Source organism: Anthonomus grandis, chromosome 4, assembly GCF_022605725.1.
Source record: "Anthonomus grandis grandis chromosome 4, icAntGran1.3, whole genome shotgun sequence".
Classification (NCBI taxonomy): domain Eukaryota; kingdom Metazoa; phylum Arthropoda; class Insecta; order Coleoptera; family Curculionidae; genus Anthonomus; species Anthonomus grandis.
Window position 1 is genome coordinate 37518695 of NC_065549.1, and position 27298 is coordinate 37545992.

The 27298-nt window shown below is 33.0% G+C and overlaps 1 protein-coding gene across 2 annotated transcripts in view; it reads left to right on the forward strand.

Moving 5' to 3' along the window:
* Positions 1 to 27298, forward strand: part of LOC126735783 (uncharacterized) — a 359988-nt gene that overhangs the window by 22990 nt on the left and 309700 nt on the right. The window contains exons 1-2 of one of the 2 annotated variants that reach the window (XM_050439892.1): positions 8285 to 8480; positions 8549 to 8802. In XM_050439892.1, the coding sequence (XP_050295849.1) occupies positions 8600 to 8802 (203 nt within the window). In that variant the 5' untranslated portion in view covers positions 8285 to 8480; positions 8549 to 8599. Of the gene's footprint in view, positions 1 to 8284; positions 8481 to 8548; positions 8803 to 27298 lie in introns of those variants that run through there. The other variant, XM_050439891.1, reaches the window with a different exon arrangement.

Consider the following 27298-nt stretch of genomic DNA (forward strand, 5'->3'; position numbering starts at 1 on the left):
ATAATTGAGAAATCGTGTTTTAATACTTTAGTGCTAGTAAGCAGTATAAAATGAACCCAAGTGTCAGTGACAGTGAAGACTTTGTTGTTATGCAAGTTCAAGGAAAAAAAATAGAAAAAGTTACGAAAGACTAACCGATATTTCTAAAAAACTTCAAAGCCACGCGACAGGAAGCGAATGCCAATGTAAACGTCTCAAGTGTTTTGATAAAGTTCCATCTAATGCAAGACAAAAGATAATAAGTGAGTTTAATTTATTAAAATTCGTGGATGAGCAAAACATCTATTTGTGTGGACTTATTAGTGTCTGTCCTGTACAAAAGCCACGTCCACGTAACGCAGAAGAGCATCTCTTTAGATGGTGAGACAACAGAAGTACCTGTTTGTTTTAAGGCTTGTGTTTCCTTACATGACATAACCAAAAAAAAGCTTGAAATTCTCCAGAAATCTTTAAAAACGACTGAGAACACCCCAATTGATAAACGAGGAAAACACTTAAATAGGCCTCTCAAGCTCTATCATATTAGTTCTTTCAAAAGACGACAAAGCCATTACAGCCTAAACGATTCTTCAAAAACCCACCTGTCCGAAGATTTGAATATCAGAAAAATGTACATTATTTACAAAAATACCGTTACAGATCAAAAATATCTTGTGTCATATTAAACATATAGATCCATCTTCTCACGAGACTTCAACATATCATTTGGTTACCCAAGGTCGGATACGTGCAGTATCTATGACGAATACTTGGCAAATATTACGGGAGAGTGGGGCAAGTGAATCATAGGGGGCAAGTGCGTTTCTAGAAATATGTCGAGCAACCGGCGTCAAGCACGATAATGATCAGTGTAGTGTACATGTCTATTAGCGCGTATTGTGTCCTTAAGCATTTGGCTAAAAATTACTAAAATTAAGGTAAATATAAACATTTTTTAAGTTTTGCGTGTTGTTTTATAATATTTTAAGCCAGATCAATAAGGATTTTCCCCAATTTAAATAGGCATTTTCTTAATATTGTATGAAGTGCATACCATAACCTCATATTTGCTTAATACCGCATTATGCTTAGAATGTTGCCACATTTATCTGTCTTTGCAAGATTTAAATTTTTATATTTTAAGAACGATTGGGGTAAGTGAGTCAGGCATGACTCACTTACCCCACTGTAGTATAAAAAGTTCTTATAAATTTATTTTATATATTGCAGAGGAAAAATGGTGCGTAACTACGTGCGCAAAACCCAAAAAGAATCATCCTCAGAAGATACCATTCGTGGTGCTTTAGAAGCGATTCAAAATAAAGAGATGTCAATTACAAAAGCTAGTGTGGTTTTTAGTATTCCGAGAACCACCTTACAATCACGATTAAAGGGTCGACAGCTCACTCCACTTGTAAACCACGGCAGGTTCAAACCCGTATTCACTGAAAAAATGGAAAAGAAATTATGTGAACACATAATTTTGTTGGAAAAACTGTTTTATGGACTTTCGACCATAGATCTTCGAAGGATTGCATGTCAATTTGCTGAAGCCAATCAAATAAGTCATCCTTTTAATAAAGATCGAAAACTTGCAGGAAAAGACTAGGTGAGCTAATTTTTAAATCGTCAGAAAATCCTCTCCATTCGAAGACCTGAAGCAATCAGCATTGCAAGAGTAAAAGGATTTTCCAATTCTAGGGTTAATGATTTTTTTCAAAACTTAAAAAAGACCTTGGACAAGTTTAATTTTCCGCCGCATCGGATTTTTAACTGTGATGAGACGGGGATTACCTGCGTTCAAAAACCGGGAAAAATTTTAGCTGAAAAGGGAAGAAAGTAAGTGGGAAGATTAACTTCTTTAGAGAGAGGAAAAACACAACTTTATTAGCTTGTGTCAGCGCTTCAGGTACGTTTATTTTACCATTTATGGCCTTCCCTCGTGTTCGAATGAATCCTGGTGTTTTGAGCGGTTTATTTCCTGGAGCAGCAGGATTTCCGGCTCCATCAGGCTGGATGGATGCTGACCTATTTATCAAATCTTTAAATTATTTTATAGGCTGCACCAAAACAACAACAGATTGTCGAAGTCTACTAATACTAGATGGACATTCAAGTCATAAGTCCATTAATTTAGTAAACCTGGCTAGAAAATCAGGAGTTTTTATTATAACCTTACCTCCTCACACATCAAATAAGTTGCAACCGCTGGACGTAAGTGTCTTTGGACCATTTAAAACCTATCTGGCAGGAGAAATGGATCACTGGCTTACAAATCATCCAGGCTCTAGGATCACAGAATATGATATGGCTCCTATTATTAAAAATGCGCTTATTAAGGCTTTTACACCAATAAATATTATTAAGGGTCTTGAAAAAACAGGAATCTACCCATATAATCTAGATGTGTTTCAAGACAGTGACTTTGCGCGAGCCGAGAACATTCTTCAAGAGGAATGTAGGACAGAAAACATTAATCCCGTCGAGGGTCCCGAAATAAGTGATGAAGTCTTATTGAGAAAAGATGATATCCAAAGTACTTCTAAAGAATTAGTAAACAATTTTGAACAAGAGCAACCATCATGCAGTTATGTTTCAGTTTCAACTTTAAGCCCAGTTCCAAAACCCTGTCAAAAGAAAAAAAATACCAAATCCAAATCTAGGCGTACAGAAGGATCTAAAATAATAACCAGTTCTCCTTACAAAAATCAATTGGAAGAAAAATTAAAACCAGTGAAAGCTAAGCAAGCAAAAAAGAAACTAAACGACAAAGCAGGGACAAGTACTAGTAATGGAAAAAAAATTAAAAGAGGAATTTCTAAGCAAAAGAAGCAAAGTGCCACGTCAAGAGCAGAAGAGAAACAACACAACATAAAAACAATGCCGGACGAAGAGAAAAACACATTATGCATTTACTGTCATGAGACCTACTAAAATACTTGTTATGAAGAATGGATAATGTGCATGCAATGTGGTGCCTGGTTACATGAGGATTGTTCCGATAATGAGCCAGGTATTAATAATTATGTTTCTGACAATTGTCGTTGATTAACTAGCATTCGGACTCACTTGCCCCATGTGGGTGACTCACTTACCCCTATAACTTGGGGCAAGAGAGTCATTTTTCTTTTTTTGTTTTAAGTTTGATATTTTTCCAAAGAGTTAATGTATAGTATATTTTTAAGGTTATGTTAGTTTGAAACCAATTAAACTCGTGTTACAAACGATGAAAGTGTTTTTTATTTCTAAAACTTAGTAAGTTATACGCCGCAGAGCCTTAAGGTGTCTCACTTGCCCCATCCTCCCCTAGATCCCTAGAAGCCAAAATGAAAAATGTGTCAGAAAATGTCATAGAAAAAAAACCACTAGATGACAAAATCACTACCGTCCGAGCAAAATCTACTTCACAAGCATGCAAAATTATCGAGTCGGGCAAATGAGAACAAAGAAGCAATAAGCATGGATCTAAAAATATGCCAGTGCCCAATATCAGCACAAATGATGTTTATTATAAGAGACAATTACCTATATTCTTTTTTAATATTTATGTTTTGTCGACTAGTCAAAGTATTTTCTATACTTATCTTGAAACAAACGGTCGAAAAGGCTCTGACGAAGTATGTTCGATGTTGCATCATTTCGTCTACAACTTTTTATCCAGTAGTGTTCGAGTTCTCGATATATTTTGCGACTTATGTAGGGGACAGAATAAGAATTACACAGTTACAGACACCTCCATCACTTAGTGCATATGCAAAAAAGATTTGATGAAATCAAGATCAAGAAAAGGACATTAATTTATGGATTGCGACAAGGTTTTTGACTAGTTCGGCAAAACTCGCGTGTGGAACTTTCAAATGAATGGGCTGAAGTTTTCAGAGCTGCACGAGTTAACCCAAATTCTTTTGAAGTTAGGGAAATCACTAAAGATTTTTTTAAATGCTGGACTGTGCATTTTTCTACACTTTACCAGCATAAGTGTCCAGTGAAGATCCGCCCCATACGTGAAATAAAAGTCGTCAAACATCATCCCGGGATTGTCTACCATCGCTCAACATGGAATAGTATGTGGAAATCGGCTATTTTGATTGAACTGAAGAAAAAATGTGTCAATAATTTGCCAAACAATTTGTTCGAATTACCAGGCCAATTATACAAAGGTATCTGTGCACATTATATTATTTTCCAATGTTAAGGATGTTTTATCTATTTCCAGGACTACTGCCTATAACACTGGCTAAGTATAATAACTTGCAGTGCTTAATGAAATTCTGTCGCAATCCAACCACTCGAAAATATTTCTCTACAAGTCAAAGATAGAAAGAAAAGAAAGAAATGTCAAAGGCTTTCTTTCCTAAAACTTGGGGTGCAAGAGCCGCAAAAAAATGTTTGATTTTTTTTGCATCTTTCCCAATTAAATGAGAAATCCGAAATAACCTTTGCTGTTTTGCTTTAGATTAGCTTGTGTATAAAGGACTGATCATACCACAAAACTACAGTGGAAATATGTGACATTTCCCCTTCTTGTTTGTTACAATCTGTAGTTTCTCCTTCTTATTTACTCTAAAAAAATTTTAAATGGAATTTCATTAATATTTTCTTAATTCGAATGCCAAATAGGCATAATGAACTAAATCCATCAATACATTCAATACAAAGTAATAAGTTATTGGGTTTTAAAGTTAAAAATTGATTTCCTGAAAATGAACCTTAAATTTAAATTTAAATTCACTGAGTATTTGGGAGATACTTTAGATGATTTGGAACAAAAGTTTTCCCTTGCATAACTTTCTTTCCGAGTTAATTTGAAAGCATCCAATGTTTAAATAACATCCCATTTAAGGATACGTGCTGTAAAAAAAGGGCTACTTTAACTTTCAGTGTTACTTTGGCATATTTTGGGGCTAATTTGACACTACCTGTTTTAAAGCGAAATAAAAGTTTAATATTTTTGAAATGTAGTTTTTTTAAGTTCTCTTGTCCAGTATAAATATAAATAGAATCGAGAACGAAACTGTTGTGGCACTAGGAGACAATATTGCACCTTACTTTTCACCTGAAACTGTTTATATAGTTTACGAAAAACGTTACATTTTCATTGTAAAATTAGATTTATTCTTACAAATATCTAAAGATAAAAAATATCTTCCTGGCACCTTCAAAGCCAAGCTCTACATAAGCTATTTAGATAGAAAATATGATTGGATGAAGAAATATGATGACAATATCTTCCAATTTATTTTGATTTAGAGGTTTCTCATAAAACTATTTTAATTAATGTAGGTCGGTCATAATTCCTGACGGTACTTTTAAGTCCAACTGAAAAAACCAATTCTTTTTAGAAATTTTTTTTTCGGATTTACTGTCGTCATGAATTACCCAATAATCATTAAACCACCCTCAAAATACAAAAAAATAGCAATCAAATCATATAAAATAGCAAACAATGCGTGAAATTAGCTACTGCTTACGTGGAACGTCGACAATCAAGTCTATATTTATTTTCACTATGAATACAATTGGGTTTTTGATGCATTTGATTGAGGCATAAAATGTATCATTCGCGTTGTATGTATTTTTATGAGCATCCGAAATAGGTGGTATTCTTAAGTACCGTGGGGCACTAAAGGGTTAAAGAGAGAAAAGGTGAATTAGGGTTACTTCAAAATTACAAATAATATTGATAACATACATTATAAACTTATAAAATAACGGTGAATGCCATAAGATTCCAAGTAAGTTCCTGTAAATAGAGGATAACAAAATATCTACAAAATTACGTTACCGTAAGGTCATACAATTCAGGTGATACATAATACAAAATTAATATTAATGATAAATCAAATATTATATTAATAACAAAATACATAGTTAGTTATCTTAACAATAGAAATAGTACAATAGAAGTAAAGATCTAAAACACTATGCGTAGATAGTTGCCTTAAACCATTAATAAATAACCAGTACTTAATGCCATCTATGCACACTCAGAGCAAGGGAATGGTACTATCGATTTAAGTTTCGCCATTTTATGAGTAAAATGGAATTGAGATTGTTATATATTTAAATTATTTTAACGTAACATTGACATGTCACACATTTTTCATGGAATTGCCAAAAATCACTTTAAGTAAAGATTTAGTAAAACTATCACCAGAAGTCTAAAAGAATTACTATTTAGCTGAATCAGATATCGTCAAATCTAGTTAACAAACAAGTCTAGAAATACAGGGTGATTTTCAACCTATGCGCATAAACTTGGGAAATGGTAGATGAAGATCAATAATGAGTAATAATTAGAAAAAAATGTAGTAAAATATTTTTGGTTTCCGAAATAAAGTTAAACAAATCTCAACAGAACGTGTATCAGATGAACTTATTTTGTTTATTAATAACTGATAGTAAATAAGTTATAATGTTTGGAATTTGTTGTTTGTAATCTTTAGCAGTACTTAGTCTGTTGGTGGCTGTGATCGTTTTCGATCGTTATTTTCACACGAACAAAATAAAAGCGTCAAATGTAATGGCGCACATTTTTACAAACGAATAACTTGTCGATATGGTTTTGGTTTACGGAGAAACGCATCAGAATGCAGTGGCAGCAGCTGATCTGTATGCCCAAAGATTTCCCCGAAGATATCACTCGAGACGTGGGGTTTTCTTACGTGTTATTCAGCGGGGTAGAGAAACTGGCAATTTGCGGCCGCGGCCTGGACAAGATGGAGGAGCTATTAGACCTAGGCACATTCTAAATCTGGAGGAGGATATTTTAGAAGTTATCGAAGAACAACCTGGAATTAGCACTAGGACAATTTCAGCGCGATTTGGAATATCGCAATCTACAAGTTGGCAAATTTTAAGGCACGGGTTGCTGTACCCGTTTCATGTGCAGAGGGTATTATATACCTACTTCCAAGAGATTTGTCGCTTCGAGTACAGTTTTGTGAGTGGTTGTTACATCACCAGCAGTTAAGCCCAAACTTTACCATGAATATTTTAGTTATGGATGAGGCAAATTTTACGCGTAACGGAATTTTCAACTTTCATAACACTCATTACTGGGCTTTGGAAAATTCGCATATTACACGGAGAACATACTTTCAACAACGTTTTTGTAAATGTATGGCCTGGAATTCTGAACGGGATGCTCATCGGACCTTTTATTCTGGAAAATCGTTTGACTGGTGCTCGGTATTTAGAATTTTTGCGCAACAATTTATCAGTGCTCCTTAAAAATGTGAATCTCAACGTTAGGCAGAACATGTGGTTTCTTCATGATGGTGCTTCACCATATTTTTCACGACCAGTGCGACAACATTTAGATCGTGTGTTTCCCGGACGATGGATAGGCCGTGATGGTCCAGTTGGTGACCCCCTCGCTCGCCTGACCTTAATCCATTAGACTTTTATTTGTGAGGTCTTATGAAAACAATGGTGTATGTAAACGAAATTGACGAAAAACAAATAAAAACACAAAGTCACGGTCTCACAACATGTAATTTAAAGGGCTACACGTGTTTCGCTCTAGTTAGAGCATCATCAGTATTTTTATTTTAGGCCTGATGATGCTCTAACTAGATCGATAAACACGTGTAGCCCGTTAAATTACATGTTGTGAGACCGTGACTTTGTGTTTTTATTTGTTTTTCGTCAATTTTGTATGTTGGTCTCTTAGAGAAAAATGGTTGAGATTTTTGGTATGTAAACGAAGTTGATACTGAGCAAGAGCTACGACATTGCATAAACGCTGCCAGTAACGCAATTCGCCTACAGCCTGGTTTGGCCCGTGCAAGTAGATTTTCATGGATTCGATGAGGTCAAGTCTGTATCGAAAATAATGGAAATAACTTCGAACAGTTGCTGTAAATTAGTTTAAGTTAAACACGTTAAAAAATACACGTTTTTTATTTAAAAAAATATGGATATCTTCAGAACTAAAAATATTTTGCTACATTTTTTTCTCATTATTACTCATCAGCTATCATTTCCCAAGTTTATGCGCATAAGTTGAAAATCACCCTGTAATGTCAATAATATAATAGATACAACAGTAATAAATATAAGAATTTAATTAACAAAATATTTATTTTTAATAACTGCACCTAAGAAGTGCCAGTTAAACCATTACCTCATATATTTTTCCAGACCTCAATAGTAAAAGCCTCGCGTATGCTTTTAATCTGTTATAAAATATCCAGATAAATTTGGATTTGAATCATAACAAACATCTACGAGAATGCAAAAAAAATGATTATAGACGTCAGATTTATAACAGCTGACATAACTTGGCAAATTTTCAAAAAGCAATTCGAAACATTTTTTTGCAAAACGAAAATTTAATTTTGAGTTGAAGATAAACAAATATTGTGTCCATCATACTCGAATCAAATTTATTTTCACTATTGACTTAAAATAGTCAATCTGTTTAAAGAGAAAATTTGTCCGTAAAATAGTTTTAGTAAACTATAATGACATAGAAGTCGCCCATTAAGCCTTGCTCTGTAAGCAAACTATTAATTTGCTTAAATATTGAAACTACTATACTAATCATACATTTCTTTTATTCTAGGCCAATCCTTAACTAACTCTCATGGATAAACCTCTAGTGAGACACCGGTAAATGAAGAGGATATCCCCTACGAGGTGCCCCGGTTATAGCGGCCACCTCCTGGTGGCAACATTACTTTTTCTATGTAATTTAACATCAGTTACCTGCATGGAAGTGCGTGATTTTTATTCTGTTAATGTCCTTAGTGATGGCGAAATAGAAACTAGAATTTTTTATAAAGGAGTCTCTGCAAAGGAAACTAGTACTGGAATAAGGTAAGAAGTTAAGCGTTTTATTTCGATCTAGTTTTTAGGTCAATATAGATAGCTTTTAAGATTTAGGTAGGAAAAATTTTTTCTTCTCTTTCCTTCTGCTTCTTAAACAGAAGGCAACAATACACTTCTAGTACTGGTAATAATTACCTATTAATAATATTGCTCTATCATTTTTCTTCTATATGTTTTGTATCCATGTCCGTAGTTTGTTATTTCTTTAGGTCAGATTATGGTTTTCATATATTTTTCTGATAACCCTGAAGTCTATTATTAGTATTTGCACTAAATCTAAGCTGCTATCAAAGTCTAAAAACTAGTTTATTTTACCTTGTTTTTTTCAGTGCTTAGAGTTTGTTTTGAAAATTGAATTGGTCGTTCTTGCTGTCTTTTTCTAATCTAAGAATATGAAGATTCTTGTAATTTAGGTTTATTTCTATAATTCTCTGTTCTATATTTATAATGACGGTTTTTCCTTGATATGATGTTATGACATTATCGGTATTTACTTGTGGAAATGTCGGCTTGAATATTTTTTTTCGATGGTACTGGATAAATGGATAAATGGCAAGTTTCGGTGTAACAGTTCAGTTCACAAAACTAGTAAATAAATACAAGTAATAGAAACATTCAATTTCATTTAATCATATCTTGCCAACCCATAATGCTGCTTATTGGTTTTGCACAAAAATTAAACTGGAAATATGAGTCCAGGGTGTCGGCCTTTGTTAATTTCGTAAGGTACGTTTTCTTTAATTAGTAGAGGTCATATTTTTCTTAAGGTGCCTTTCTAAGAACCACACTGCATTTTTTTTAAAACATGTACTTTTTCAGATTAAACAACTTAAAATGGAACTTCTCTGTTGTTTGAATAAGAGCATCGCTGAAAAAAAGAACATATCATGGTTCTTTTTAATTAAAATAAAACAATGATTCCTTAATTATTTTTTTCTCCAAAACGGTTCATTTTATCGATAATGCATAGGAGTGCTTTTTCTTTAGTTTAAGGTACAAGCTGTCCATATTTATTATATCAGAGTTTTTTTCATACAGAATGTATGATAAAATCTGCCCAAAAAAGTGGTGTTGATCACGTACAATTTTTATTAAATTACACCAAAGACTTTAAAAGTTATTTAGGAGAAACTGATTTCAAGGGACTATATCTTTATAGGAAATTTTTTTATAGGAAAGTTCCATATTACTTTTTTATTTTCTACCTGAATCCAAGAGATTTCTCAGATTATCTGCGACACTCTATATGTATATAACAGCCCCCGGCTGCCCATTTACCCTAAATTCAACTATATAGGTCTCTTTTAGCCGTCTCTAGCAGGGTCGATTAGAGCTTTGAGGACATTTGCATAAGAAGTGTGCCACGGTTTCCTCCGTGCAAAGTTCGCGTTGCCCTTATCTTTTTAGGTAATCCTGCCCTTGATTTTTGGCTGCTATATTCTAAGAACATTGAAAGGCTGTAAAACTATGCATAAAGTCCAGTTCAGAGATCTATTAGAATCTTTGATGTGCCGCGAATAGTCCGTGTGCCGGTGTTGCTTGTATTGCCACATGGAATGTATGTTTAAATCGCAAAATTTTATGTGGAAAGAGTCATACAGTAATATTCTAAGCGATATTTAATCGTTCCATCAAATAAATAAATATTTTAAACATTTTCTTTAAATTTATACATTTGATTCGTAAGATTTGATTACAGATACCCACGTACTATTTTGTTAGACGTCTGACCTCAGTCGCAGTCACTGAAGCGTGAAAAGTTGCACAGGTCTTAAAATTTATTTGTATTTAAAATTTTATTATTCGGGATTTTTGGGTTTTGTTTTATAAAGTTAGAAATTCAGGATAGTTAATAGATAATATTTAATTAAAAGATAAGATTTAAGTAAGTAAAATCATTTTATCCAAAAGTTTTCATTTAATATGCTTAGTATTTAGCGCATTTATCAGTGGGGTGTTTATAATAAGTGTTGCGAGAATAGGTGGTACAAAGTATTCAGACCTATTTATTCTCTGGATTAAGGCATTCAAAATTTACTTTTTAAGACAAAAGGGTAAAATGTTTGGTTTGTCTTCAAATTATATAAATTTCCTTTTTTTTGGGTATTGAGATTTGTTTATTTTCCCAGGGTCGAAACATTTTAAGGTCTTTAGGTATATTGTCAAAACAAATCCAGGGTAAGAATTGATAATTAAATTATGTTCTTTTGAGTATTGACTTATTAAGTGTAGTTATGGTTATAGCTTAGGTGTCATCAGCATATTCAGAATTCCTTATATTTGGTAAATCAACAGTGTATATTAGGAGAAGTAAAGGATCTAGAATTGACCCTTGTGGCACATCCGAATCACTACGTTTAGCGTCAGAGAAAATATTATTAAATGACAAACACAACATTATTAAAAACATAGTACTAATTTTACAATGAACAATCCATACTATTAAATCCTTTTGAATAATTGAGATTAATATGATTAATATTTTATTTATCAGTTGTTGTCAGGTTAAATGATTTCCTTCCTTTGTGATTTTACTGTTACATTTTGTTAAATTTCAGGCAGTAGAGTGAAACCACAAATAAAATAGAAAATGTACGTTTTTATGTTATAATTGTTATTTGTTAGTCTAATTTTAATAACACAGCTTTAATAACTAAGACTTTTTGATATAATGTGAGAGTGATGAGTTAAAAAAATAAACAATTTAATTTATTGAAGATTCTAACTTGAAATAAAAATAGCTATCTTTTAAATTTAAAAATCAAATACTATGCCTATAATTTGGGCATTTTTTTTTAAACTTAAAGCAATACATGGCAAAACTTAGAAGTAAATACATCTTGTAAATACCAATTGTAAATGTTTATTTGTTTTGGCAGTGTATAGTATTTCCATAATATTTTATTTTCAATAACAGGCGATTGAGTGGATTCCACGCATGTTTTTGTCAATTTTGGGCAGTAAAATCATCATGGGTCTATTTTAAATTTAATGAATTAACATATTCTAGTATAAAAATTTAATTATTTTCTAAAAGTTTTTTTTTTAATTTAATAGATTGTGTTATTTTTATATTTTTTTTTGAAAAAGATCTCTAGATTCTAAGCAATTTATATATCTATTTTTTGTGAGACAATCCAGCCTCGAATTAATTTTGAATTATTTGAAGCAAGTAAATTAATAATAAATATATAAGTAAAAATAAATTGTAATATATTTCAAACAGATAGGACACCCAATTACACGAGATACAAAAAAATTTTACAAATAGTTTAATAACACAAATAAAAAAAACATACTCCCAGCTATTTAAGGCGATAGACCCATCCTTAAAGGTCTCTTTAAAAACACGACGAAAGTAATATAAAAACAGCCCAAAAATTTATCTGGGTACGGCCCCGTAATCCTCAAAATCAGTGGGATAGAGAGAGATACACAATCACTTGCACAGCCTAAAGTAGGAATCGCCAGAACGCACGTGTTTTATCTTTGTTTAATAGACTGGTTAAAAAGAGTTGAGAAGTCTGCGAGTGCTGGGAGTGTTTAAAAGGTTTTGTAAGATGCTTGGATTTTAGTCCGTGGTCAATTTTTTGATATTATTTTCTTGTGATATTATTTTCTTTTTAAAAATTGACATTTTCGAATGAAAAATTAAAAATAATGTAAAACATGAGGTTTTACGTATATTAAGTATACGTAAAACCCCATAAGTAATATATTAAGATAAGATACTCTGTAAAGAAGTCAATATATTTGAGAAAAAGGCAACAACATCGCAACCCCGCTCGATCGCTTTGCTGATTCTACCGACACATGAAATCTTTACCAGTGACGTCGTCAAAAAATACTTACAAACAACAACATCCTCTAATGTTGGCATTTGAAATAAATTTCATAATTATTTACGTAAATACGTTATTCAAGATACTTAACAAGAACATTTAGGAGGTTAAAATAAAGCGGCTACGCTTATAATAACGTGACAAAGTGGCAAGAATCATCGATGCTAATTAAGTTTAAAAATATGGTAATTAAAGGATTTTAAGGGGCCACTCAAAGACTCACCTCGTCACAAGGTTTTATTATGTTCTTTTTCTGTATGCATATAAATTGTAAATATGATACTTTACAAACACTTTAGAATATTTAAAGGAAAGGATGTAATAATAAAAATAACAATAATCATCTTAGTTGAATATTTTTAAATTACCCAGGTAAAAAAAGGTAAAGCGTAACGTTTAATAAACACCATATAAAATACTTTTTATTAATAATTACACAAATAAGACCGAAATACCGATTAGATCGAAACAATACAACTTAATATTAAAACATCTCATATTTTAGCACGCGATCTCATTTTATGTACGCTAATGATCATTATTTCGTCTACATTCGCTTAAACTGCGCATGTGTTTTGATTTATTCGTATTTCTATTACTATTTTATTCGTTGATTAGTCTACGTTGATTGTATTTAAGTGTATATTTAATTAAAGAGTTTTATTACACAAATTTCACTAGGTTATGCTTATTCAACTTAAACAAAAACGATATTTAAGATCTATTTGGTTTGTCTGCAGTCGCTTCTTTTAGACCACATCATACATGTGGTTTGTCTGAGACCTTTCAAAGTCACAGAAATCGAATACGATTTTACCTTAAGCAAACCTTATGGTAAAATCGTCTCGGGGGAGTCTATCGTGGCATTAAAAGTGAAGCTTTTGGACAAAATCGATATACTGAACACAAAATCAGCCATCTTGAGACTCAAACGAGGACTCCAAGTGCTGTTTTAGAGCCAAAAACGTTGGAAGAAGTTACCGCCGAAGCGGTTGAAAGAATAAATGGATCTAAAAACGTCTTGATTAAAGGAATTCCAGAATCTCTTGGTGACGTCACAACTCGTAAACAAAAGGATACTACGGAGGTCATGAAAACATTAACTGTCATAGGTAAGCACTTACCAGCTCCAATTTCCGTTTTAACATTGGGCCAAGTACCAAAACCTGGAGGACGTCCTCGCTACATACTGTTATACATACTGTTACGTCACAAAAATAAACTCCTGGATAATGACCTTACCCGCTCTATCAAAATATACGATGACAAACCCAAAAATCAACTTAACTATTTAACCCAATTATGAGAAGAACTTAAACGTTAAAATACTAGTGGTGAAGATAACCTTACCATCAAGTACATAAAAGGGGTACCAGAAATTGTGTCTCTTGATACAAAAAACGATTAGATACACCTTTTCTTCAATGGAAAATTTTATATACAAACCTAGGCAGTTTATTGGCTAAATACAACGAGTTTGTCTACAAAATTCACCTAACAAACCCAAATCTTATTTTTATAACCGAAACATGGCTTTCAAATAAAATACCTGACTCCTTGGTTGACTTACCTGGATATACTTTATTTAGAACAGATAGAACAAATAAACCTGGGGGCGGAGTTTGCGCCTATGTAAGCAGTTACCATTTTCTTCTGAGAACATAGACACCCTAATATTAAAAATAGCAAGCAAAGATATTTCTTTTACTTTTATGTGTATCTATCGGCCCCCCGCAAATGATACGATTTTGGAAAACAACAAAAAGCTTTTTGAAAATGGACATGTGAAAATTTAGTAGATTATTTTTCTAATAATCGGTGACTTGCATTGCATTGTAAAAATATTTTATTAAACTGTTACATAGATATCTACAAAACTTTGCTGTAAAATAAGGTTCTTTCTAAGACATAAGTTATTTTAATTAATGCCCTTAAGTAATATTTTATTATTTTTGTTATTTTATTATTATTATTATTTTATATATTTGTTCAATATGTCCTCAATATTACTAATATAAAATAATTTCGTTTGGTATTAGACTTTGTGTGCTATTTGGGTACTTTGTGTTTACATTTTGCCACCAAGTTGTTAAATATTTGGAGAACAATTGACTCTCTCCAAAGTACAATAAATTATAATAAATTAATTCTTCGACTATGCAAGTCTTTATTAATATCAAAAATCCTTCAAATATCAGTCTTTTTCAAACCGCATAATAAATTTCTACCAATACTCTTTTCTATTTTGTATCTTGCAAGTATATTATTAAACTAGTGAAAGTTTTTTGATAATAAAACAAAAAGATTCGTTATCAAGCTAAATTGTTCTAATAGGCAGCCTACACACAAGATAATCCTGCGAGTCTTTTCAATTTATATTTTATGTCAGACAGTAGCACTTTTAAAATATGCCTATCCCATAAATCAGTTTGGGGCACACTTATAAATATTAATGGAAATGTAGTTACCAGTTATACCGTCTCGCTTTTAAGACGCTTTAGCTTTGTCGTAATTTTAAACAGTGCATGTCGGTCACTTTATTATGGAAAAGCAAATTAATGGGTGGGTAATTTTCTTATATATCGGGTTTCATAAAGGTGCTCCCAAACTTTAAGAGGTTATAACTTTTTTTTTTTTAACTTTACAACTTAAAATTTAATTTTAAATGAAAAATTATTTAATGAGGTTTTAAAGTTGTGTGGGGAATCAAATTATTTCATTCCTTTGATATAATATGACTGTTATTGATTTTTATTTATTTATTTATTTAGCAACAGGCATTAAGCCACGAACTTAATAAATTACCTGGACTTCCAATTGAATGAAGAGTAAATGACCACTAGTAGGTGGCCGCCATTTTCCGTGATTATGTCCTTTCGATGTTGGTCATTCTGACAAATTTTAGTTATGCCAATTGTAGAGAAACAAAACAATTCAAGTTTTTGAGAGGTTATGTTGACAAAAATACAAAATAAAAAGTTGCATTTAGTTAAGAATTTAAGATAGTTGCGTTAGATCTGTGATTTTTCTTGTACTTCTTTAAGAATTTCGTTAACATTTATGAAAGAAAGTAATCCTCACGTAAAATGAGACAAAGTTTCAATTAACTTGAGATAGATGCATGCACTTTTAATTATTTGTTTTATTATTCTGATAATCTTGAATCTTATAAATCTAAACTTAACCTCGAATCTTATAAATCCTAATACCATGAAAGTGATGACCTTCATTTAAATTTTTGCTTCTATTTAATTAACAAATTCAGTTAAAAACATTTTAATTTTCTTTCTATTTTTACTATGACGACTTTTACTTCCTTCTATGTACAGTGTTTCTACATTAATAGGTACAACCATCTATAAAAATCAAAGTAATCAAAATATAGATGATTTTATGAGGGTTTGTAATTAGCAAGGGTTTATATAGTAAAAATAAACAACTCTATATATTATTCTATCCTAAACAACACAGACATACAATCTACCATAATTCGGTTTCGAGAAACAGTAACGTTTAAATAAGGATGGTCATACATTATCCACGCATTAAATAAGGAGGAAGCCACATCGCCTGTTGCAGACGATATACTTAAGTGTCGTTTACAAATCGCCAAAAACTAGGCAATCCGCTATACACACACGTCAAACGTCAGCGTCGTCAACTTCATTACAGTTATTTAATTAATTTTTTGTTGGCAACAATGAAAATGTTCAAAGTGACCAACACCAAAAGGACACCACCACTATAAAAATGGCGGCCAAAATCAAGGCAGTGGTCATTCTTGGGTATCGTGGCCATATGTATTAGCAGTCCAGGTATATTTATTAGGTTTTATTTATTTATTTATTTATTTATTTATTACAAGTTCAGGTTGCAAACAGTACACAAGTACCAAAAAAGCATCCACTGTGTATATATAACAAACTTATGATAGGTTTACCAAATATTGTCTTAAATTTACATGTTACGTGTGTAGATACAATCAAAAAGAAAAGGGAAATTTAGATGAATACACTAATGATATTAAATAGAGCGTAAATAATTACAAGTTCTGAATTAAATAAACAAAAATAAAATTATTCTATCTTTTTTAAAAAATAGGTTTTTAATTGGCGTTTGTAGGATCCTATCGGCATTCTAAAAATATCCGAATTCAGAAAATTGTTGTAAAAATTAAAAACATTTTGAATTCTAGAAAGTGGAGAGTTCTGTCCTACGTTGGTTCGATAAAAATCAGCTGCAAACAAGTCTCGGTTTCTTGCATTTTGCCTTGGTATCCGTATATTAATGTGAGATAGAAGATAATGTAAATCGACGTGACAATTTACTATTTTATAAAGCGTAAAAAGATCTGTTATTAAGAGTTAAAAATTTAAATTTGGCTCGTATAATGGTATAATTATGGTTGTTTATTAGCATATTGGTCTTAAATCCTAGATATTTTAGAAACCTATTTTGTACCCGCTCTAGGCGCGTAATATCTACATTGTACTTCGGATTCCATATTACTGAGGCAAAAGAAAGTTTACTGAGGACAAAAGCATTATATAAAGAGATAATTGAATTTGGGTTTTTAAAATCCGTTGAATTTCTTTTTATGAAACCAGCCATCTTATTGGACTCGCATATCACTCGCTCAATATGAGATTTAAAAGTCCATTTTTCATCCAAAATTACTCCCAGATCTCTAATCTCTACAACTCGTTTCAGATTACTGCTATTTATAGAGTAAGGCGATATTATTTTGGTAATATTTTTAGTAAAAGAAATACAAAAGCACTTTGCAGAATTTAGAAAGAGACGATTTTTCTGACAGTATTGTTCAAGGCGCAAAAGGTCTTGTTGGATTTTAAGGCAGTCATCCATGGTCTCGATTTTTAAGTAGATTTTCAAAACATCTGCAAAAAGTAATATTTTACAGTGTTTAAAACATTTTTTTATTGAATTTATATATATTATAAAAAACAACGGACCCAGGTGACTGCCTTGCGGTACACCTGATGTTATGTCAAACCACTCGGATTTATGGCCATCAATAGTTACTCTACTTTTTCTACCTGTATTATAGGAACAGGATAATCTAATTATAGCAGGATCAACATCGACTTCTTCAAGCCTTTGTATTAATATTTCAGGATCAATTTTGTCGAATGCTTTACTGAAGTCGGTATATATCACATCCACTTGACCTTTGTTATCTATTGTTTTAGTGACAAATTCTGAAAAGCATAGTAGATTTGTTTCAAGAGATCTTTTAGGGTAAAAACCATGCTGTTCTTGAATAATATTATGTTTTACACTCGGAAAAATTGTGTCGTACATAATTTTTTCCAGGATTTTGCCAAAAATGCATAACTTCCTCCCTATCACCATTTTTAAAAATTGGTGAAATTTCACTTAATTTCCATTTTTGAGGAAAAACTCCTGATCTTAACGACTTATTGAATATAATGCCTAGTGGCTTGACCAAGCTATTTGCGCAGTTCCTTACCAAGATAGGTGGAATATTATCTGGCCCAGGACTTTTATTTACATCTAAATTTTTACATATCTCAAGGATTTTATTTTCTGAAATTTCGTATATTTTAATATTACTTTTATTAAAAACAACTGGATTTGATGTATTATAAACACTCTTAAAAGATTGAGCAAACAAATTGCTTACATCCCTGCCACCTTTTGCAGAAATATTACCTAATTTTACGGCGTGTGGAATAGACACATTGTTTTTTCTCTTATTGCCAACAAAACCCCAAAATTTCTTTGTATTTTCCAAAATGTTGGATTCTATGCTATTTATATACTCCTTATAGTCATTTTTTATCATTTGTTTAGATAGGGTTCTAAGCTCACAAAATCGATCGTATGAAGCTCGATCACTGTATATTTTATATTTTTATGGAGTTTGTTTTTTTCTTTTATTACTGCGATTGTTTCGAAACGAAAATAGATAGGAAAGTTGCCTTTAACTCTACGCACCGGAACTAATTTTTCTATAATTAGTTCTATTTTATGATAAAACTGGTCCACCAAGACATCTACGTGAGCGCCCGTTAAACATTGACTCCAATTGATTTCTGATAAGGATTGATTTATGTTATCGAAATTAGCTTTTTTAAAGTTATATATTTTATTATTTGAGGCTCGGAGAGGTCTTATGCAAGAAACTGACCAAGCAAATTCAATTGCTTTATGGTTAGCATTTTCTTTAACTAAACAGCTAAGAGATTGTTGTAGATTACTTACTAAGCCTCTATTACAAAGAACTAAATCTAGTATTTTACTTTTATAATTTTTCAAAAAATTATATTGTTTAAGTTCAAGATAAGAAAACATGTCAAGAACTTCCGAAAACTTGTTCCCAGATTGGACTGACTCAAAGAACGATTCATTAATAATTGTACGCCAACTTACCGTTGACATGTTGAAATCTCCAACGATCAGGACAGAACTACTCTGCAATACATTTTCAAACCTAACCAAACCGCTTATAAAAGTTGTCATTGAATAATCACATCCAGGTGGAATATAGACACAACACACTAATACGTTCTCTCCAGTGTTGGATTTGATTGAGACCCAAATATCTTCACACTCCAGCTCTAGATCATATCGTCGGTTGGACTCTAGTGTTGATTTAACCGCCACTAGGCATCCTCCTCCATCCTTCTTCTTTGAGCTTGTTGTCTCTCGATCCCGGCGATATACCAAGTAACTGTCGCTAAAAAGCTCACTTGATAAGATATTATTGTTTAGCCAGGTTTCGGTTAGGCAGATGACGTTATAATCGTTAAGGAGTAGATTTTGGGAGAAATCATTAGTTTTTGTACGAAGACCCTGTGTGTTTTGGTAGTAGATATGTAGATTTTCAGCCATTATACTGAGCTAATTTTCTCATGGCATGATTAAATTTGGTGGCAAGTTACAGCTTTTCCAATACATCACAATCACTGATATGAATAATGCGCGAAGAATCATCTTTTCGAACAAATATCCTTCCATTCCTAGACCAGCAGTATTTATAGTTCTTGTTTTTAGCAGCAGATCTGGCTTCTTTAAAAATAATTTTATTTTTCATGGTAAGATGCTCATTAATATATATGCTGTCAGATATTCCTGGTATTGACATTTTTGGAGAACCATTTTCCTTTTCTAGCCGTTTTGCTTTTGCGGCTGCAAGAAATTTTTCTTTATCTCGGCGAGAAACAAACCGGACTATTATGTTTTTAGTTTTGTTTTTTGAATTCTTATTTAGTTGGACTCTTGTAACGTATTCAGTTATCTCGTTTTTAATTTCACATTTTACATACTGACCTATACTCTGAACAATGTTATTTAAATTTTCGTTTTCCCTTTCAGGTATACCTTGTATTTCAACATTGTTTAACCTTGATGTTTGGTCTAGTTCATCTAACTTGGTTTCCAGTGCAAGCACCTGTTGCTTAAGCGTGAGGTTTTCTTTTATTAGTTTGTCGGTATTACGCATCCACTCGTTCATTCTGTTCAGTTTTTCTTCAAAATCGGACACCTTATCTGAACAAAATGTAACGGAGTTGTATAGGCCGACCTGCTGTTCTCTTATTCCACGTAACTCAGATTTTAGGTCATCGATGGCAACCAGTAAGTTCTCATTTGTAGTTGTTGTGTGTAACAGTTGCATCCCAGTAGGATTACGGTGGGCATCGACTGAAATATTGTTTAATTGATTATTCGCCTGGACTAAACCACTCGTAGACTGCAGAGTTTCACCGATGGACTGGCGAGATAGGCGCGCGCTACGCACTGTAGTCCAGTCGGCACCGCTTTTACGTCGGCAATCGGTACATTTCCACGCTACTCCGTCGGCGCGTAGTCCATCCAACTGCGAACCACTGATACCGAGACAATCACCGTGATAAAAACGCTCACAAAAACTGGTACACTGAATTCCTGGTTTTTTGCGATTTACTTTATTGTCGCAAATTTTACACGGCTTGTTTGACATTGTTTAATCTAATAGTGTTATTTACCTAACACTATTAGAGCAATAGTACTTAGTAGACAATATTCTAGATATTTTTATGCACAAGTTGATATAACTTTTATGATATAAGGTGAGGTAAAACCTATCAAAAACTTGGGTTGAACGTAAGCGCGATGTATATACGTGCGACTCGACCGGCTTCGAGTATGTATGTTAAGGTTCGTGCATTATGCCAAATTTACATGTTCACAGTGCTGTGCTGCGCTAGGCGATGCGTCGCTATAAGAACAAACACTAAGTAATTTATGAGGTTGTTCACACAATTTGCTAGTGTGAGGGAAGCAATGCGATGAACAGCGTAGTTGTGCAATGGTTTGAAACACAAACTTGTTTGTTTTCGTAGCCCGACTCGCACAGTATCGCTAGATGTATCCCTGCAAAAATAATTAAATATGGATACCGAAAAATTAACAAATAGTATCCAAACGCGTGAACCGTGAAGCGTGATTGTGGAATTAACCTTCAAAGCATATTAGAGACATTACTAATGAATTATGGAATGATCGAAGTAGCTAGAGACATAAACTCGTCATGTAAGTAAAATATTAAATATCATACGAGCATTTGGAAGTAATTTTCTTTATTTTTTGCCTTATTAAAAAAAAACTTTATTTGGTAATTATTGTTTTATGTAAATTCATTAGTCAAAATGAGAACAGATAACACAAAAATTATTTTTAATTAGATAGAAAGGAATACTTAAGTGAAGTTATTACCACAAAAAGGAGTGTATGGCAGTTTTTAACTGATAATAAATATACTCCCTAAGTCTATAATGTGTATCTATAAAATACAAAGCAATCAATGATATAAAATTCCTATCCGACGCCATATCACGTTCTTGATATAATTTGCATACTTATACAATTTTTGGTTTAGAAGGAAAAAAAAACATTCCGCTATGAAACACAACTGAGACTGAGATGGGATGAAAGCAACCTTATATAAAAAATAATAAACCCTGTTGTAAATTGTACTTGGTACTTTTAGTTTATGAATTTATTAGCAAGGTTTTTTTATAACGGTATTTAAATGATGCTGGTTTTAAACTTTTTAAATCAGAGGGTATATTATTGTATAGCATGTAAATATTAAACGAGAATGATTTGGTAAATAAACCTGTTTTATGCAAGGGTGAAGATAGCAAACCCTTAAATCTTAGATTTGAGGTATGAACGTCGGATCTAAATTTAATTTTTTTGTAAATATTTTTTTAGAGAATCACTGAGTGAAGTTGGTACCTATGAAGAAACATGGTCGGTGAATCTTACTTAATTCAGTATCTAACATAACTCCTAGGTTCCTTGCTTTTTGAACACACAACATAATTATGAATTATTTAATTTTAGTTTTAAGTTGGTTTTTTATATCGTTTTTATGCTTCCCAAAAATTAGTAGCTTAGTTTTTTGGGATTAAGTCTTAAATGATGTTGTTCTGAGATTTTGACTAAGCGTTTTAAGTCTTCGTTAATGTGCAGCTGTGACAAGTATAAATACAAAAGAGCAACGGTGAAAGCCCAGAACCCTTTTGTTTTGTGATTTTACCTTATCAAATTATTAAATTGTATTAGTTAATAGTCTGCAAATGTTGTATGCTATTAGGGCGCTGACTTTTTCACTTTCGAATTATTCTGAAGGAGCGGTTCTATGTACGTCGAATTTTGAATTCCGTCCATGTTATAGACTTGTACGACTATTTTGTCTCTTTGATTCTACATACCTTAAATATTCTTGAAAAAACAGCAGTTAAACGGACTTTTAAATATCCAGTGAGCAAAATGAAATGAAACAATATCTATTATACTAGAATTTCTACTAACAGTCAATAAATAAATTGAATTATAGAAATATTAGAAATAACTGAAATATATAGTTCAGCCAGATGGGCAAAAGTTGGCTCGAGCCTGTCGGATGCAAGTCCATTGTGATTCAGAATAAAAAACAACTGTTAGAACAATAAATGCAATGTGTTTACTTCTAATTTTTTCATCTAATGTATTTAACTGAAGGTTGGCACGCTGTTTCTCTTTGTCTTACAGTCGACGGTTATGAGAGCTGACATGTATGAAAACCCTTAAAAACTATCTGCAATGCTTGAATTGAACCATAAGATATAGAACCACTGCACTTTTAACAAAACGGTTAGTAAAATCAAAAAACAAATGGTTTTTTGATAATGTAATTCACTATGATCACTACATTTATGTGTGATGTTGTGTTTTTAGTTCACAGATAATAAAGAACATTAAAAGCATCATACGGGATAAATGTTCTTACCCTGAAAACGGCAATTAATATTTCGTTGCATAAAGGAGATGATAAACTTCAAATTTCGAAGTATCATCCAATTGCATGCCTTCCCACGTTATAAATGCTATGGTTACCATTTTTAGCAATGTTTATTCCTAAAAGTCTATATAAGGGTCATTTTACGGCAAACATTTTCTACGTATTTTCTCAAGCGTAAAGTTTAAATGTGTAAATAATAATAATTTATTTTAGTTAGTTGTAACACTACCTACATTCAGAGCAACGCCTCTTGAATGCTATAGGTCATAAATTAATGGCAGAAGTCAGCTTGTAAGTATTAATATGATAACGTCTTCTTATAAGCCAATATCTTGTGGTTCAGTTCTGGGGCCTGTTTTGTTTCTACTGTTTATAAATGAAAGAACCCTAGGGGGCACCACAGTAGAGAGAACCTTTGTCCGAGCAGCCTTAATCTATTTGCACATTCTGTTTGCACATTGCAGTTCTGTTGAACTCTTTCAGATAAATTACTTTTGAATAGATTAACAGCATCTTGAGAAAGTCCAATATAGTGAAATATTGCAAAAAGTAATTCATGATTTATCTTATCAAAAGCTTTTGTGTAATCTGATAGTATAAGAACGCAAGAATTTCCAGCATCCAGCCTTGACATGATCTAATCAGTAACATCTAATAATGCTGTACAAAAGCTGTAGCCTTTTTTGAATTCTGATTGACGTAATGGGAGAATATAGTATGCATTTAAGTGTTCTACTAGTCTGGCAGCTAAAATTTTTTCATATATTTTTGAACATGGTGATAAGATTGATATAGGTCCGTAATTCATTATAATCCGTCAGTTCATTTTTAGTTTTTGGTAGTGGGAAAACCTTAGTAATTGTCCAGCATTCTGGAAACATATATGTCAGTATGCTACAGTTATACAGGGTGATTTTTAAGTTGATATATTTTTTAACTGTGTATAAAACTCAGTAAAATATACATTTTTTTCAAATAACTTTTTTCGATACACTCAAAAACAAGGGACATACAGAATAAAAAAAGTGAATATGGGTTGGGTTGGGTTGGATCTTCTGTTTATTTTTAGTTTTTGCTCGAATTTTTGTATTATTGATCACGCATTGTACCGATCAGTTAGTCTTAGACACTTTTGGTTTATTGTTGTTAATTTTAAATTTGAAAATCCTAAAAATGGCACATCGTTATGAAAACAATGAACTTGTGGATATATTGCTTATTTATGGAGAGTGTCTTCAAAGTGCTGCTGCTGCTTCGGTATTATACGCAGACCGCTTTCCTTTGCGGAATCATCCTACACCGAGAAGTTTCATAAATCTTATTCAACGGGCTAGGGATTTTGGCGATTTACGGGAACATCGTGGAGGGCATGCAGGAAGAGGAAGGAGACCTGAAAATGTTTATAGGGAAAAACAAATTTTAAATCTCATCGAAGAAGATCCAACAACAAGTACTCGAGTTGTTGCAGGGCAGGTCAGATTAAGTCAAACAAAAGTATGGACAACATTGCGCGAGAATCAATTTGATCCCTTTCACGTTCAAGGTGTTCAAGCGCTACTGCCTAAAGACTTTCCCCGCAGAGTTCAGTTTTGTGAATGGTTCTTACAACAACATAAAAATGATCAACATTTTTCGAAACAAATTTTAACAATTTTCGAAATACGCATGTTTGATTTCACAGAACCAATTTTCAACACCGCTTTTTTGCGAATGTGTGGGCAGGAACTATGAATGGGATACTTGTTGGACCATTTATCCTACCATACCGTTTGACGGGCGATGTTTATTTTGCAAATCTACCTGTTCTGTTAGAAGACGTGCCACTGAATATCAGGCAAGCTATGTGGCTCCTGCAAGATGGAGCACCTGCCCATTTTAGACGAGAAGTGAGCGAATTTTTGGATATAAGTTACCCAAATCGGTGGATTGGCCGAAATGGACCAGTTGCATGGCCACCAAGGTCGCCAGACCTAAATCTGTGTGACTTTTTTTTGTGGGGGGTATATGAAAAGTTTAGTTTTCAAGACGCCTATCGACACACAAGAAGAACTAATAGCACGTACTGAGCAGGCTGCGGCAACAGTTAGACAAAAACCGATTTCTCTATTGCGTGCCGTTACGGAACAGTGGTTACGTCGAGCAAATCGTTGTGTTGAAGTTAATGGTGACAACTTTGAACAACTTATTTAAATTAGAGAGGACCGTATTGGACTCATTTTATAACATTTTGGCAATGCAATTTTTTTATTTTTCGGTTTTTTGAATAAAGTTATTTGAAAAAAATGTTTATTTTACCGAGTTCTATACACAGTTACAAAAAAGGTTTCGACTTAAAAATCACCCTGTATATACTAACTAAGAACTTTAAAATGTGTAGACAGCAAAGCTTTAACATTTCACTATTTAGGCCATCGGAACCTAGGGCATTCGATTTGATAAAAGATAAAACTGAAAGGACTTTCTCTCTTTTTCATCGGTCAGTCCAAAAACGAATTTTTCATTAAAATCCCTTACTTCATTATTGGTGTAAAAAGATATCAAATTTGGATCTGGTTGCTCCGGCTGTGAAAAATGTAGAAAAAAATTGTTTATTTCGTTAGGAATATTAATGTTGCTTGTAATGTCCCCTTTAGATCTTGTATTCAATATATACTTCCTAAGTGAATTCCATAAAAGCTCACCGTTACCTCTATTTGTATCTATAGTGTATTGTAAAAAAGCTCTGTTTTCTCTGTTATTGACGCTTATAGTTTCATTATTAATATTTTTGTTAAACGTTCAGTTATCAGGTGTCATATTTTGTTTAAATATATTGTAACTTTTGTCCTTTTGCTTAATAAAATAGCGCACGGCAAAAGTGCACCAAGGTTGACTTGTTTGTTTAAATTTAACAGTTTGTAGGGAGCTAAATTATCAAATAGGTTTAATAATAATTCAGTGAAGCAAAGTACAGGCGTAACAGCGAAACATTGAAGAAAATTGTTTTTATCAATGGTAGCAAGACATCTTGATTTTTTGGTAGAGTTCGTATTTTTCATTGTGTTTGTCCATACACTAAAAAATGATCTGAGAGGTTGTTTACGTTTATTAGTACTAAAACATATCATGTTTATATCCTTGTGAGGGCACTAAAATAACATCTACCGTCTCGGCACTAAACTAACATCTAACACCTCATTTAACAGAGTAACCTGTTGCTTTAAAAAACTGGAATAGTAAAAGTTATTCGAAAGTATTGATTCACTTGATAAAAAAATATACAGGGTGTCCAGGAATGCTAACCAATTTTTTTTTTTAGTTTTAAAAAGAATTTATTAAGGTAGGACTACACACAATATATGCGGATTTCATGTTTTAAAAATTATATTGTCGAGGTGCCTTCCATTTCGGTCAAAACACTCTTGTAGTGCCGCCTTCATGTGGTCGAAAACTGCTAAACACATCTCGGGTGGTATTCCATTAATTTCTTCCCGTATTTTTTGTTTTAACTCTTGCAAGGTGGCAGGTCTATCAACATAAACTTTACTTTTGAGGAATCCCCACAAAAAAAGTCCAGTGGGGTGAGGTCGGGAGACCTAGCCGGCCAGTTTAGATCTCTAAAACGGGAAATCACCTTTTCCGGAAATAATCCTCTAACGACTTCCATAGACGCTCGGGCTGTGTGTGCGGTAGCCCCGTCCTGTTGAAACCAGGTATCCTGATTGAAGCCATCAAAATCTTGTAGCTGAGGTGTCAAATAATCCCGAAGCATCGCACAATAACGAGCACTATTAACAGTAAGGGCTGCGCCGCGTCCGTTTTCAAAAAAATACGGACCGATAATTCCCGAGGACGACATAGCACACCACACAGTTACCTTTGGGCTATGTAGGGGCTTTTCGTGTTTTCGCCTTGGATTGTCTGGTGCGCAATAGCGACAGTTTTGCTTATTGACTGCGCCTGAAAGGTGAAAGTGCGCTTCGTCACTGAACAGGATATTGTTAACTCGATCGTTTACAAAAAAATGGTCTATCATGGTTTCAGCGAAAGAACGCCGGTTTATAAAGTCATTTGGGTTTAATTCTTGCACCATTTGAATTTTGTAGGGATGAAACTTCAAATCTCTGTTTAGAATTGTGTGTAGAGATGATTTGTGCATTTGCAAAGCTTGTGATGTTTTACGAACTGATCCACTAGGGTTTCGAATAATCGCAGCACGCACGGCCTCAACATTCTCAGGAGCAGTTGCAGTCCTTGGACGACCACGGGGTTTTGCATTTACAGCTGACGATGTTTCTCTAAACCTTCGCACCCAGGATTTCACTAAATTTTTGCTCGGAGCATCCTCCAC